Raw genomic sequence first — 12,791 nt, 5'->3', positions numbered from 1 at the left:
TGCACTGCTGTGTGGGCTGGCCAGCGGGCGGGCGGGTGGGCGAGAAGCACCCACTCGCTGTGGGTGAACATGCATGGCTGCCCTCTGCCACCTTTGGGGGTGGCTCAGGGTCGGGGCCCCACCAGGACCCCAGGGGGTGGCCACTGGCGATGCTGTGCCCTGGAGGCTGCTGGGTGAGGACAGACCCTGCTGGCCAGCAGTGGGTCTGGGGTTGTCCTCTGGTAGGAGAGCAGAGCAAAGGCTGCTCGCTCTCCTTGAGGGTCTCTGTGGGCCCCAAAGGCGTGGTGAGCGAGTGTGCAGTGGGCACGGGGGGGGGGGGCGCCCCCCACCCACCTACCCTGTGGTCCTGTGGGGCAGGGGCTCTGCACCTCTGTCCTCCTCCAGCACCCTCCACCCTCCCAAATTGTTGATCGTTTGGGCCACACACTCCCTGCTCACATTCCTGCTCCTGGCTCCAAAGGGGAAAACTCGTCAAGGACAGTCTGACAAATGGGTCACAGGCCACACTTTGTAGCACTGGTGAGAAGGAGATAGATAGGCAGCTGGGCCGGAACAGAAGGGGCTTTGAGAAGGCTGCCGGCCTGCCCGGGCTCACGGCGGGCACTGGCCCCCAAGGTCACATCCCTGAAGGAGATAGGGGCCGCCCTCTGGCACAAACATTCCTGCTCCCCCATATAAGCTGGGGCAGCCGGGCCCCTCCAAGCTCCCACGATGCAGGGTCCAGCTCTCTCTCAGCTGGCCCTGGTGCTGTCGGCAATGGGGGCCCTGCTGGGCGCCAGGACCCTCAGGGGAGAGGTCCCCAGCACCCCGGCCCTGCCCAGGGAGCCAACCCCAGGCAGCGGAGGGCTCATCTTCCACCAAGACTGGGACTGGCCACCCCCTGGCATCTGGCCACCAGGCAGCCCTCGGGACCCCCTGTGCCTGGTGACCCTGGATGGGGGTGGCAACAGGAGCAGTGCTCCCCTGCGGGTGGTGGGGGCCCTGAGCGGCTATGAGCGGGCCTTCCTAGAGGCTGTGCGGCGTGCCCACTGGGGGCCCCGGGACCTGGCCACCTTTGCGGTCTGCCCCCACAGAGACGGGCAGCCCGCCCTGCCCCATCTGCGGCAGCTGCAGGCGTGGCTTGGGGGGCCCGGGGGGCGGCAGCTGGTGGTCCTACACTTGGAGGAAGGTACGTGGGGCCCTAACCCGGGGGCCTGGGGGGGGCCGGCTTTGGTGCCCCGGGGTGGGAGACCCCTCAGGAAGTGGAGGCTGATGGCCACAGAGATGGGTGACCTTATCTTTGCCCTGCCTGGGGCCGCAAGTCCTCCTGCAGTGCCTGGAGAGGGTCCCCTCTCCACCGACCTGGGAGCCATAGGGGGCAGGGCCAGCACAGCCTGAAGGTCCAGCAGAGGAGGGCCCCTCCCCCCACTCCCCCACCAGGCTGCCCAGGGGGCCTGTCCCCAGGGACCACTGGCCTCAGACCCACTACGAGGAAGGGCTCCCCCCAGGACATCCGCAGACCAAGAGACCCCAAGGGCTCCACCCCACTGCCTACAGTGTCCGTCACTCCTCCCAGGCCACCCGTGTCCCAAGAAAGCCCTACACCTGGGGTCCAGGGGCATCAAGCCTCTCCCACTAGGTTCCCCCGGGCTCTGGGTGGGGTGGGGGCTCTCCCTCCTGCAGGACTGGGACAAGCTTGGGGGAGGGGCTCAGGTGTCCCCTCCCCCGCTGTCCTGGCCGCAGTGACGTGGGAGCCGACACCCTCGCTGAGGTTCCAGGAGCCTCCACCTGGAGGAGCCAGCCCCGAAGAGCTGGCGCTGATGGTGCTGTACCCAGGGCCTGGCCCGGAGGTCACCGTCACCGGGGCCGGGCTGCCCGGCGCCCAGGTACCAGGGAGTTGAAGGGGACTGCCCCTGGGCCACCAGGAGCCCTCGCTCAGGGCGAGGAAGGGGTTACGGTTTTGTTGATTTTTTTAACTGGGTTTAAGAAAAAGGCTGCAAGTGCCCAGGTTGGAATCTTGAAGGGATGTTAAGGGCAGCAGGCAGAGCAGGGCTGGCGTCCCGCGCACCCATTGCCTGACTGAGCCCCCATTTCCGCAGAGCCTCTGCCTGAGCCAGGACTCCAGCTACCTGCCGTTGGTTGTGGGACGCCCCGAGGCGGCCTGGCGCGGGCCTGGGCTCGCCCTGACCCTGCGGCGCCGCGGAAACGGTAGGTCTCGCCCAGACAGGGACAGGAATGCCACGGGGCGTGGGGACGGCTGTCCTCGACCCCCAGACCCCCGGCGCTGAAGCAGCGCCGCGCACGCGCCTCCCCTCGCAGGTGCGCCCCTGAGCACCGCCCAGCTGCAGGCGCTGCTGTTCGGCGCCGACTCCCGCTGCTTCACACGGATGACCCCGGCGCTGCTCCTGCTGCCGCCGCGGGGTCCCGCGCCGATGCCCGCGCACGGCCGGCTGGACTCGGTGCCCTTCCCGCAGCCCAGGTGCGCGCGGGCCCGGGCCTGGGGGCGCGGGGAGTGGGGGGCGGCGCAGCCTTGCGCCCTCACGATTCCCCACTCTGCCGTCCAGGCCGTCTCCAGAGCCCGAGGAGACGCCGCCCAGCGCCGATCCCTTCCTGGAGACGCTCACGCGCCTGGTGCGCGCGCTGCGGGGACCCGCGTCCCGAGCCTCTCCGCCGCGTCTGGCCCTGGACCCGGGCGCGCTGGCCGGTTTCCCGCAGGGCCAGGTCAACCTGTCGGACCCCGCGGCACTAGAGCGCCTGCTCGACGGCGAGGAGCCGCTGCTGCTGCTGCTGCCGCCCACGGCAGCCACCGCCGGGGTCCCCGCGCCACTGCAGGGTCCGGCGTCCGCGCTGTGGGCCGCGGGCCTAGCGCGCCGGGTGGCCGCCGAGCTTCAGGCGGCGGCCGCGGAACTGCGCGGCCTCCCGGGGCTGCCGCCCGCCGCCAACCCGCTGCTGGCACGCCTACTGGCGCTGTGCCCGGAGGACCCGGGCGGCCCCGGCGGCCCGCTGCGCGCGCTGCTGCTGCTGAAAGCGCTGCAGGGCCTGCGCGCCGAGTGGCGCGGGCGGGAGCGGAGCGGGTCGGCACGGGCGCAGCGCAGCGCCGGCGCCGCGGCCACCGACGGGCCGTGCGGGCTGCGCGAGCTGAGCGTGGACCTCCGCGCCGAGCGCTCGGTGCTCATCCCCGAGACGTACCAGGCCAACAACTGCCAGGGCGCGTGCGACTGGCCGCAATCGGACCGCAACCCGCGGTACGGCAACCACGTGGTGCTCCTGCTGAAGATGCAGGCCCGCGGCGCCGCCCTGGAGCGCCCGCCCTGCTGCGTGCCCACGGCCTACGCCGGCAAGCTCCTCATCAGCCTGTCCGAGGAGCGCATCAGCGCGCACCACGTGCCCAACATGGTGGCCACCGAGTGTGGCTGCCGGTGACCCCGCGCCGTGCCCCGGCCAGCCCATATTTATTCGGACCCCTTCATCGCCCCCAATAAAGACCAGAAAGCACGCGGTTGGGGTGTCCGTGCATGTCTGGGGACAGGCGGAGGCCTCCTTCCCCCATTTCTCCTCTGGCGGGCAGGGCCGCGTCCTCCCCGTTGGTACCCACTGCCTCCCTGCCCCCGCCCCCCCCCACCCGCAGCCGCCTAAAGCTCCCCATCCCTGTCACTCAGGCCCCGGGCAGGTTCTGGGGTCCAGGCACAAAGGAGCAGGCGATGAGGGGGACCACAGCACTCGCTTTATTTGCTGGAACCGCGGGGCGGTCAAGCAGAGGTTCAGGGACCCCCGTGCAGGACCCAGGTCTGGCTCAGTCCCGCCCCTTGCCCGCGTGGTGCTTCTGGCGGCCGGGAGGCCGGTCCTCCTCGTTGGGGCGCCGCGGGGAGGCCCAGGCCTGCCTCTTCCTATGCTCGGGGTCTCCGGACTCTCCCGCCCATGCCCTATGGCCCCCTTCGCGTGCCTCCCAGCGTCGGGGTAGGGCCTCCCCGGCAGCCCGCGGCCTCTCCTCCTTCCGGGGTCTCTCCCTCCTCGGCCTCTCCTCCTTCTGTGGCCTCTCCTTCCGGGGCCTCTCCTTTCTTGGCTTCTCCTCCTTCTTCCGCCTCTCCTTGGGCCCTCGGTTGGCAAGCGGCACGCGCTCCTCCTCAGCGGCCTCCTCAGACTCCCCTTTGTCCTTCCCTGCAGCCCCGCTGCTCCTGGGAACCGCGGCCCTTTCCTCTACCTTCGCCGAGGGCTCCGGCGGTCCCAGTGGGGGGGCCCAGGCCACGGACTTTGGCTGCAACGCGGACAGTGTGGGGTGGTGGGGTCGGCGCAGGGTTCCACGGCCCAGGCACCTTCCCCCAGTGAAGGCCTCACTGACAGGTCGCTTGAGGAAGTGCTTACCAGGGGTGACGCTGGCTCCTTCAGGGCCGAGCTTGGCGGGACCCACGGCTCAGGGACAGGCGCAGGGGCTTCCGCCTCCCCCGCCACGGCCTCTGGGAGGGGACGGGAGGGGATGCAAAACAGCCTGGCCCAGGGGACCGACCACTGCACACCGTCCATCCCCGCCCTTGCCCCCAGAGCCCCCTCTCCTTGGGGACATGCAAGGGGGCCCAGCCGGACCCCACCGGGTACGCTGAGGCTGGGCTGGGTCCCTCCGAGCCCTGGGAAGGGGTTCGGAGTCTCCGCTGCTGCGATGACCTTCCCTTCAAACCTCCCTCATTCAGGCTGCAAAAGGATGCTCCCGTTTCTCTGAGGGCCGCAGGAGCGCCCGCCCTGGCGCACAGAGAAAGCGGCACGCTACCGAACGGGGGCGCACACGCCCATCCTGGGCCTGCAAGGCCCGGGGTGGGAGTCGGGGGGCGGTGAGGGTCGGTCACCGGGGAAGGGAGGTGCACCGAGGTCCTTGCTGGGGGGTGGGGGGGCAGGGCTCCTCTTAAGGTCTATGGGAGGCGGGGGTCAAATCTGGTCCTGGATAGAGGGACTCGGGCGCGACCGTCGGGGTGCACAAGGTCAGTCTGTCCCTGAGCAGGAAGTGCACGGGGCGGGGGAACCCCCCCTCACTCACAAGGTCCATACTGGGGGGAAGGGGGCGCGCACGGCCTAGAGTGGGATCGCACAGACCCGCCCCCTGGGCTGTCCGCGCTTCTGGGAGGGAGTAACGACGTGCGGCGGCGCAGGCTCACCGCGGCACAGCTGGAAGGCGGAGCCCAGCAGCGCCACGAGCGAGGCGAGCACCAGGCACTTGTTGAGCGTCAGGTGTCCCCAGAGCAGCTCCTCGCTCAGGACCGGGGGCGGGGGCGGGGGCGGCGGCTGCGAGGGCGGTGCGGCCTGCGCCTTCTTCCGCGCGGGGCTCCGGGGGCCTGCGGGAGCAAGTGCGGGCTAAACTCAGCTCTGCTCTGCCCGGCTGTGCGGCCCTGGGCCGAGGAACTAAGCCCTGCGGGATTGGCCGCTTCACTGGGATGCCGAGAATATTCTAGAAGATAATTAGGTGAAGCTTAGTGGCACCTAAGCTGGTGTTATCATGAATTAGCAGAGGCTCCCACAGCCCACTGAGTTACAGCCTGTGACACCCAGACACCCCCCAGTCAGGAGCCCCATGCACGCTATTGCCCTGCCCCCCAGATCCAAGGACCCAGCCCAGGACCAATCCCCCACCCCCATGCTGGTCCACACCCACCCCCCACCTCACCCCTGCCTCCCGGAAACCCACTTGCTCCTGCTTTCAGCCTCTCCTTACCAGGTCCGGAGGCCACTTTGGCCACAGGCTCCTTTTCTGTTTTCTTGGGCCAAGCATCCACACCGCCTGCGGGGCTGCCCTCAGCTGCCGGCTCCTGAGAGTCCTATGGGGAGTAACATGTCATCCTGGCTGTTTCCCTAAGGGAGACCAAACCCTTCCCATGGGCTGCAGAAACGCACCCTCTTGGCCAACATGTCCCCTACTCTAGGGGCACCCTGGGCTGAAACCCCAGGGCCCCGGCTACTCACACGGGGCCAGCTGCTGGAGTCGGCCAGTCTGGATGTCACTGTTGGCGGGAAAAGAGGGACAGTCACGGTCGTGGAAACCCCCAGGCTGATCCCACCCTCCACTCAGTTCTGCTGGGTGAGGGGCAGGTGACTGCTCCCATTTTGCAGATTAGAAAGCAGACAGATTCAGAGGCAGCCTTGCACAAAGGCACACAGCACGTCACTGCCAGGCTGGGATCCAAACCCTGACCCGTGTGGCCCAGCACCTGTGTTCTCTGGGCTCTTTACAAACCCCCGACACACTAATGGACACAGGTTGGAAATGGGGGGCATGGTTTAAGTCAGTCCAGTGTGGGAGGCTAACTCCTGGTCCCTGACAGTGAGCCACCTGGCTCAACAGGAGGATGGGGGCGTGGGCTTCATCCTGTGGTACCCTCTTGGCTACCTTGAGCCCTGTCCTCCCGGGGCCGGCCTGGGCAGGGGTCAGGCAGTGCAGAGAGGTCCTCCTCCACTTGGCAACTGCCCAGGCCTCCATCCAACTCCTCCAAGGCCCTGGTTGTCATGGAGACGTCTGAGAAGCAGCAGGTCCAGAGTCCGGCTTGCGGGGTAGGGGGAAGAGGCAGCCTGCGTTTGCTGAGCCCCTGGTAGGGGCCTGGGCCTGGGCCTGACCTGGGGAGAAGGGCGCTCCCTACCTCCCCACACCGCCTTGCTTGTCCCTCTGCCTGGAGCCACCTTTCCTTGGTAGCTTCACACGCAGGGCACGGCCACAGCCCTCCGCCAGGCACTCTCCCTGACCCCCTCAGGCCTGCCTCAGGACCCCTCCTGACAGGCTGCTGGGCTGCTGGGGCCCAGAGTGGGCTGGGTTCTGGCCATGGTCACACAGAGGTGAGCAAAGAGCCCAAACCGGAACCCTTGGCCCCAGGGTCGGCTCATGTTCTCAGAGACCAGCGACTATTTTTATCCAGTGCCCGAGGCCAGCAGGACAGGCCAACGTGGGGCCCAGCCCCTCCTAGGCCCTTGCCCCCCTGGGGTCTCCCTTTGGACCATCCTCACCCCCTATTCCTGGCACCCAGCCTCCCCCCAGACACCCTGGGTGTAGGAGCTCAAGCCCCAGCAGTCGGGACCAGCCTGGTTCTGGCCATGGCAGGCAGGGGCAGGGGTCCCGGGCCTGCAGACCCCAACGCTGGGGTCGCCGCCTCCTCTGGCCGTCTCTGCTCCCATAGGGCAGATGAAGAAACTGAGGCTGGAGGTGGAGCCGTGGGCCAGAGGTTGTGCAGAGCTGAAGCCAAACCCGTCTGTTGGCTTCCACAGCCCTGCTCTTTGGGGTCCCCAGGGTCTCCGGCGCCAGCGTTAGTGTGACCCATCCCTGGGGCCAGAGCAGGCCGTGGGGAAGGGGCCCAGTGGGCCAGGGGGTGCCCCTAAGGGTGTGTGTGGCAGCCACAGGAGTCGGGGACCCCCGTGGACCTCAGGGACGCCCTCCCAGATCCCAGGGACCCCCACTTCTGCCCAGGCCTCCCTCTGCCCCTCTTACCCCGCTGTTGCCACGCTGGGCCTGGTGGGCAGGATGGAGCACGGGGCTTGTGGCCCCAAGACAGACAGCAGCAGGTGGCTGGAGGCCGCGAGGTGGGCCAATCAGCTCCTCAGCCGCCGCGGGGGTGGAAGGAGGGCCAGCCTGAGGTCCCTGCTGGGGCACGTCCCCACCTCGGAGCAGGGCCAGGCGCTGGCCCCACCCCCATGAGCACAAAGCCACCGCCAGGCTGGCTGCGGTGACTCTGGGAGTATTGCTTCCTCTTTCAGCCTCAGAAAAGAGGGTCCCGGGGGGCGGGAGCACCCACAAAGCGTGGTTACCTCGCCTTTATGAGCACCTGTTGTGTGCCGGACTCAGGAGCAGCTGAACAACCACATCCCTGTGGAGCCGGGGTCCATCAGGGAGGGCTTCAGGGAGGAGGATGACACCATCGAAAAGAACCCAGGCTCTGCTGGCTGACCCGGGTCAGGCACAGCTCAGAGGCCTTGGTTTCCTCATCTGGAAAGTGGGGTCATTTCCTCCCAGGGGGGCAGTGAGGCTCAACTGTGGGCTGTTTTTTTTTTTTTTCTTTTAATTGAAGTATAGTTGATTTACAATGTTGTGTTAGTTTCTGCAGTACAGCAAAGTGTCTCAGTTATATGTATATATATTCTTTTTTCATGTTCTTTTCCATTGTGGTTTATCACAGCATATTGAATATAGTTCCCTGTGCTTTATAGTAGGACCTTGTTGTTTATCCATCCTATATATACTATTTTGCATCTGCGAATCCCAAACTCCCAATCCATCCCTCTCCCACCCCCCTTTTCCCTTTGGCAACCACAAGTCTGTTCTCTATGTCTGTGAATCTGTTTTTGTTTCATAGATAAGTTCATTTGTGTCATATTTTAGATTCCGTGTATAAGTGTTATCATATATTTGTCTTTCTCTGACTTACTTCACTTAGTATGATAATCTCTAGTTGTATCTATGTTGCTGCAAATGGCATTATTTCATTCTTTTTTATGGCTGAGTAGTATTCTATTGTATATATGTACCACATGTTCTTTATCCATTCCTCTGTCGATGGACATTTAGGTTGTTTCCATGTCTTGGCTATTGTGAATAGTGATGCTAGGAATATAGGGGTTCACGTATCTCTTTGGATTAGAGTTTTGTCTGGATATATGCCCAGGAGCGGGATTGCTGGAACATACGGTAACTCTATTTTTAGTTTTTTGAGAAACCTCCATACCGTTTTCCATAGTGTCTGCACCAATTTACGTTCAATTGTGGGCTGCTTTTGTATCATCCCACCTAGTCACCGATCCACACCTTTGTTTAGTCAATCATCAAACACACACCACTCAGCCCAGCCCAGCTGTACTGGAAATTACTTTGTCATTTTCTTAAATAACAGCCTTATTGAGATACAGTTCATGTGCAATTCACTCTGTAAAGTGTACAATCCAGTGGTATTTAGTACATTCCCACAGTTGTGCCACAATCATCTCTATCCAGTTCCAGAACATTCCATCACCCCAAAAGAAGCCTGTCCCCATCAGAGTCACCCCCCATCCCCAGCCCCTGGCAACCAGGTATCCACTCTCTGTGTCTGTGGATCTGCCTGTTCTGGACGTTTCCCATCAGTGGAATCACACACCGTGTGTCCTTCTGTGTCTGGCTTCTCTCACTGAGCATCGTGTTCTCAGGGTCCATGCACGTTGCAGCGAGTGTCGGGGCTTCACCCCTTTTCGTGGCTGAGTGCTGCTCCCGGGTGTGGAGGGACCACATTGTGTGTATCCCTTCACTTGCATCTGACAGGGCTGGGATTAGGAGGAGGAGAGGAGGAGATTTGGTCAAGTGCAGGTTCAGATCCTGTCTTCCTGTAAAATGTTGATATACTGTTCATAGTGGATTTTTATGCATTAATTTTTAATTGTGGTAAAATACACATAAACATAAAATTCACCATCTTAACCATTTTTAAGCGCACAGCTCAGTGGCATTAAGTACCTTCACATTGCTGGACAACCATCCCCACCATCCATCTCCAGAACTTTCTCATCCTCCCAAACTGAAACTCTGTCCCCATGAAACACTGACTCTCCAGCCCCTCCCCCAGCCCCTGGCCCCCACCATCTACTTCCTGTCTCTGAATATGACTAGGGTTAAAACATACTGCTTCACACATCATGTAAGACCCTTACAAGCTTACATTTCCATTTCCACCTCCCATTCTGTATATACTATTGTTTTACTTCAAATATGATGTAAAATAAATCTCATAGTACATTGCTGTTAGTTTTTCTTTAAAAGGGAATTATCATCTGAAGACATTAAGAAATAATTATAGGGCTTCTCTGGTGGCACAGTGGTTAAGAATCCGCCTGCCAATATAGGGGACACAGGTTCGATCCCTGGTCCGGGAAGATCCCACATGCCGCAGGGCAACTAAGCCCATGCACCACAACTACTGAGCCTGCACTCTAGAGCCCACGAGCCACAACCACTGAGCCCGCGTGCCACAACTACTGAGGCTGAGCTCTAGAGCCCACGAGCCACAACTACTGAGCCTGAGCTCTAGAGCCCACGAGCCACAACTACTTAGCCCGTGTGCCACAACTACTGAGCCCGCATGCCACAACTACTGAGCCTGAGCTCTAGAGCCCACGAGCCACAACTACTGAAGCCCGAGTGCCTAGAGCCCATGTTCCAAAATGAGAAGTCACTGCAATGAGAAGCCCGTGCACGGTAACAAAGAGTAGCCCCCACTCACTGCAACTAGAGAAAGCCCGCATGAAGCAATGAAGACCCAACACAGCCAAAAATAAATAAATAAAAAATAAATTAATTTTTAAAAAACCCTGAATGCAGTAAGGAAGAGACTATTTAAAAAAGAAAAGAAAAAGAAAGAATTATACTGGGACTTCCCTGATGGTCCAGTGGATAAGGCTCTGCACTCCCAATGCAGGGGGCCTGGTTTCGATCCCTGGTCAGGGAAATAGATCCCGCATGCTGCAGCGAAGAGCCTGAATGCCGCAACTAAGACCTGGCATAGCCAAATTAAAAAACAAAAAAATTGCATTAACCACATTTTTAGAATTTCTTGTGCTCTTCATTCCATTGCATAGATCCAAATCTCTGGTAACATTTCCTTCTGTCCAAAGAACTTCCTTTAACATTCCTTTCTTTTTTATTTTCTTTTTCTTTCTTTCTTTTTTTTTTTTGGTGCCAAAACCTAGGAATGAAAACATTTCTTTTATTGTATGTCTACTGGCCACACATTCACTCAGCTTTTATTTATCTGAAAATAGGTATTTCCTGGGACTTCCCTGGTGGTCCAGTGGTTAAGACTCGGCGCTTCCACTGAACGGAGCCTGGGTTCAATCCCCAGTCAGGGAACTAAGATACTGCATGCTGCGCGCGGCTTGTGGGGTCTTAGTTCCCCGACCAGGGATTTAACCCAGTCCCCCTGCAGTGGAAGCTCAGAGTCCTAACCACCGGACCACCAGGGAAGTCCCACTTTATCTCTGATTTCTAACACTTTAATTTATAATGTGCTTGGTTGTGCTTTTCTCTGTGTTTATCTCCCCTGGAGTTCATTGAGCTTCTTAGATTGTGGTTTTATAGTTACTATATTTGGAAACTTTGTGGCCATTCATTCTTTGATTTAAAAAAAAATAAATTTATTTATTTATTTATTTTTGGCTGTGTTGGGTCTTCGTTGCTGCACGTGGGCTTTCTCTAGTTGCGGTGATTGGGGGCTACTCTTCGTTGCGGTGCATGGGCTTCTCATGGCGGTGGCTTCTCTTGCTGTGGAGCACAGGCTCTAGGCGCATGGGCTTCAGTAGTTGTGGCACGTGGGCTCAGTCGTTGTGGCTCATGGGCTCTAGAGCGCAGGCTCAGTAGTTGTGACACACAGGCTTAGTTGCTCCGCGGCATGTGGGATCTTCCCGGACCAGGGCTCAAACCCATGTCCCCTGCATTGGCAGGCAGATTCTTAACCACTGTGCCACCAGGGAAGTCCCAGTGATTTGTTCTTTTTTGTTGCTGCATTATTCCGTTGTTGGATATACCACAGGAGTTATATATCCATTTTATGTCAATGGACATTTGGATCGTTTTGAGTTTTGGGCTAATATAAATACGGCTGCTGTGAGCATTCTTGTCCAAGTCTTTGGTGGATGTATTTATGCGTTCTTGTTGGGTACAGTAGTTGAGTTGCTGGGTCAAAGGGCATACGTACATTAGCTTTAAAAGATACAGCCAGGGGACTTCCCTGGCAGTCTAGTGGTTAAGACTCTGGGCTTCCACTGCAAAGGCTTCCAGTGTAGCTGTGTAGTTTTACATTCCTACCTGAAATGTAAGACAAGGGAGTTGCAGTTGCTCCACATCCTTGCAACACTTGAAATTGGCAATCTTTCTAATTTTAGCCATTTTTATGGGGGTACAGAAATATCTCAGTGTGGTTTAAATTTACTTTTCCCTCATAACTGAGATACAGCAGCCTATTGGCCATTTGTATGTCTTCTTTTGTGAAACGCATATTCACAATCTTTTGCCATGTTTTAACTGGTTTGTCTTTTTCTTTGCGATTTGTAGGAATTTTTGTTTGGTTCTGCTTTATTTTCTGTTTAACCGTATTGTGGATATAAGTCCTTTGTCAGATATATGTATTGCTAATATCTTACCCCAGTTTGTGGCTTGCTTTTTTACTCTCTTTATGGTGGATCCCGGTGGGCAGGAACCAAGTGTCTCTCATTCACTGGTCAGGCCTGGCACACAGTAGGCTGTCAACAAAGTAGTTCGCTGAATGGAAAGACTGTGTTGCAGTCCTAGTTCTGGGCCTCAGTTTTTCCTCTGGCAATGTTAATCCCTGTCCTGCCCATATCACAGGATTTTGTGAGACGTGCAGGAGACTCAGGATCGGTTCGCCGCAGACTCGGTTTTGAAGGTTCTCTGACATCGTCAGCTTTTAGAATCAGAAAGGGCGGAGGTGGGTTCTTCTCCAGGAACCACCCTGGGAAGCTCCACGTGAGCGTGCCCGCCCATAGCAGGCCCCGCCCACAGATGGGCCCGCCCACACCTGTCACTTAGCTGAGGGGCGGGCCAGGGAGGGAGAGCCTAAGGGGCGTGGTTACAACCGGAACGAGGAAGTAGGTGGAGTTCCGGAGGTCACTGACCTATGAGAGGGAAGAGCCCTGAGCTGGAGGGGGCGTGGCCGAGCAGCCCGGAGGCCGTTGTCTGCGTTTCCATTGGGCTGTCTGGCGTCGTCAGGGAAACGCGGCGTCTCGGGGTGAAGGGGCGGGGTTTATAGGGAGGCGGGGCCTCGGGGGCGGGCCGCCCGGTCCGGGTTACCGCCGTCAGCTGACCGGCA

The 12,791-nt window shown here is 59.8% G+C and overlaps 2 protein-coding genes across 3 annotated transcripts; one reads left to right on the top strand and one right to left on the bottom strand.

Annotated features, from left to right (window-relative positions):
• Positions 1-32: 32 nt before the first annotated feature.
• Positions 33-3,457, top strand: AMH (anti-Mullerian hormone). Its single transcript, XM_057539838.1, has 5 exons — positions 33-1,168; positions 1,723-1,865; positions 2,079-2,187; positions 2,299-2,458; positions 2,544-3,457. Exons 1-5 carry the CDS (start codon positions 712-714, stop codon positions 3,400-3,402), a joined length of 1,728 nt encoding a protein of 575 aa, XP_057395821.1. The 5' UTR covers positions 33-711; the 3' UTR covers positions 3,403-3,457.
• Positions 3,458-3,681: 224 nt separating this feature from the next.
• JSRP1 (junctional sarcoplasmic reticulum protein 1) lies at positions 3,682-7,570 on the bottom strand. Of its 2 annotated transcripts, none has more exons than XM_007176596.2 (7): positions 7,436-7,570; positions 6,350-6,502; positions 5,926-5,963; positions 5,678-5,780; positions 5,124-5,300; positions 4,342-4,433; positions 3,682-4,234 (listed from the first exon to the last, which is right to left on the bottom strand). In XM_007176596.2, exons 2-7 carry the CDS (start codon positions 6,465-6,467, stop codon positions 3,773-3,775), a joined length of 990 nt encoding a protein of 329 aa, XP_007176658.2. In that variant the 5' UTR covers positions 6,468-6,502; positions 7,436-7,570; the 3' UTR covers positions 3,682-3,772. The 2 variants fall into 2 exon arrangements, with proteins under 2 accessions (XP_007176658.2, XP_057395203.1); XM_057539220.1 differs by having other exon boundaries at positions 5,678-5,771.
• Between the last annotated feature and the right edge of the window lie 5,221 nt (positions 7,571-12,791).

The sequence above is a fragment of the Balaenoptera acutorostrata genome, chromosome 2 (assembly GCF_949987535.1).
Source record: "Balaenoptera acutorostrata chromosome 2, mBalAcu1.1, whole genome shotgun sequence".
Taxonomy (NCBI): domain Eukaryota; kingdom Metazoa; phylum Chordata; class Mammalia; order Artiodactyla; family Balaenopteridae; genus Balaenoptera; species Balaenoptera acutorostrata.
The sequence above is the reverse complement of the archived record's forward strand: the minus strand, read 5'-3'. Positions and strand labels throughout refer to the sequence as shown.

Coding starts and splice junctions, on each gene's coding strand:
- AMH (XM_057539838.1), top strand. CDS start 712: ATGCAGGGTCCAGCTCTCTCTCAGCTGGCCCTGGTGCTGTCGGCAATG. Junction 1,866..2,078: donor CCGGGCTGCCCGGCGCCCAG/GTACCAGGGAGT, acceptor CCATTTCCGCAG/AGCCTCTGCCTGAGCCAGGA. Junction 2,459..2,543: donor GTGCCCTTCCCGCAGCCCAG/GTGCGCGCGGGC, acceptor TCTGCCGTCCAG/GCCGTCTCCAGAGCCCGAGG.
- JSRP1 (XM_007176596.2), bottom strand. CDS start 6,467: ATGACAACCAGGGCCTTGGAGGAGTTGGATGGAGGCCTGGGCAGTTGC. Junction 5,781..5,925: donor ACTCCAGCAGCTGGCCCCGT/GTGAGTAGCCGG, acceptor TACTCCCCATAG/GACTCTCAGGAGCCGGCAGC. Junction 5,301..5,677: donor CAAAGTGGCCTCCGGACCTG/GTAAGGAGAGGC, acceptor TTGCTCCCGCAG/GCCCCCGGAGCCCCGCGCGG.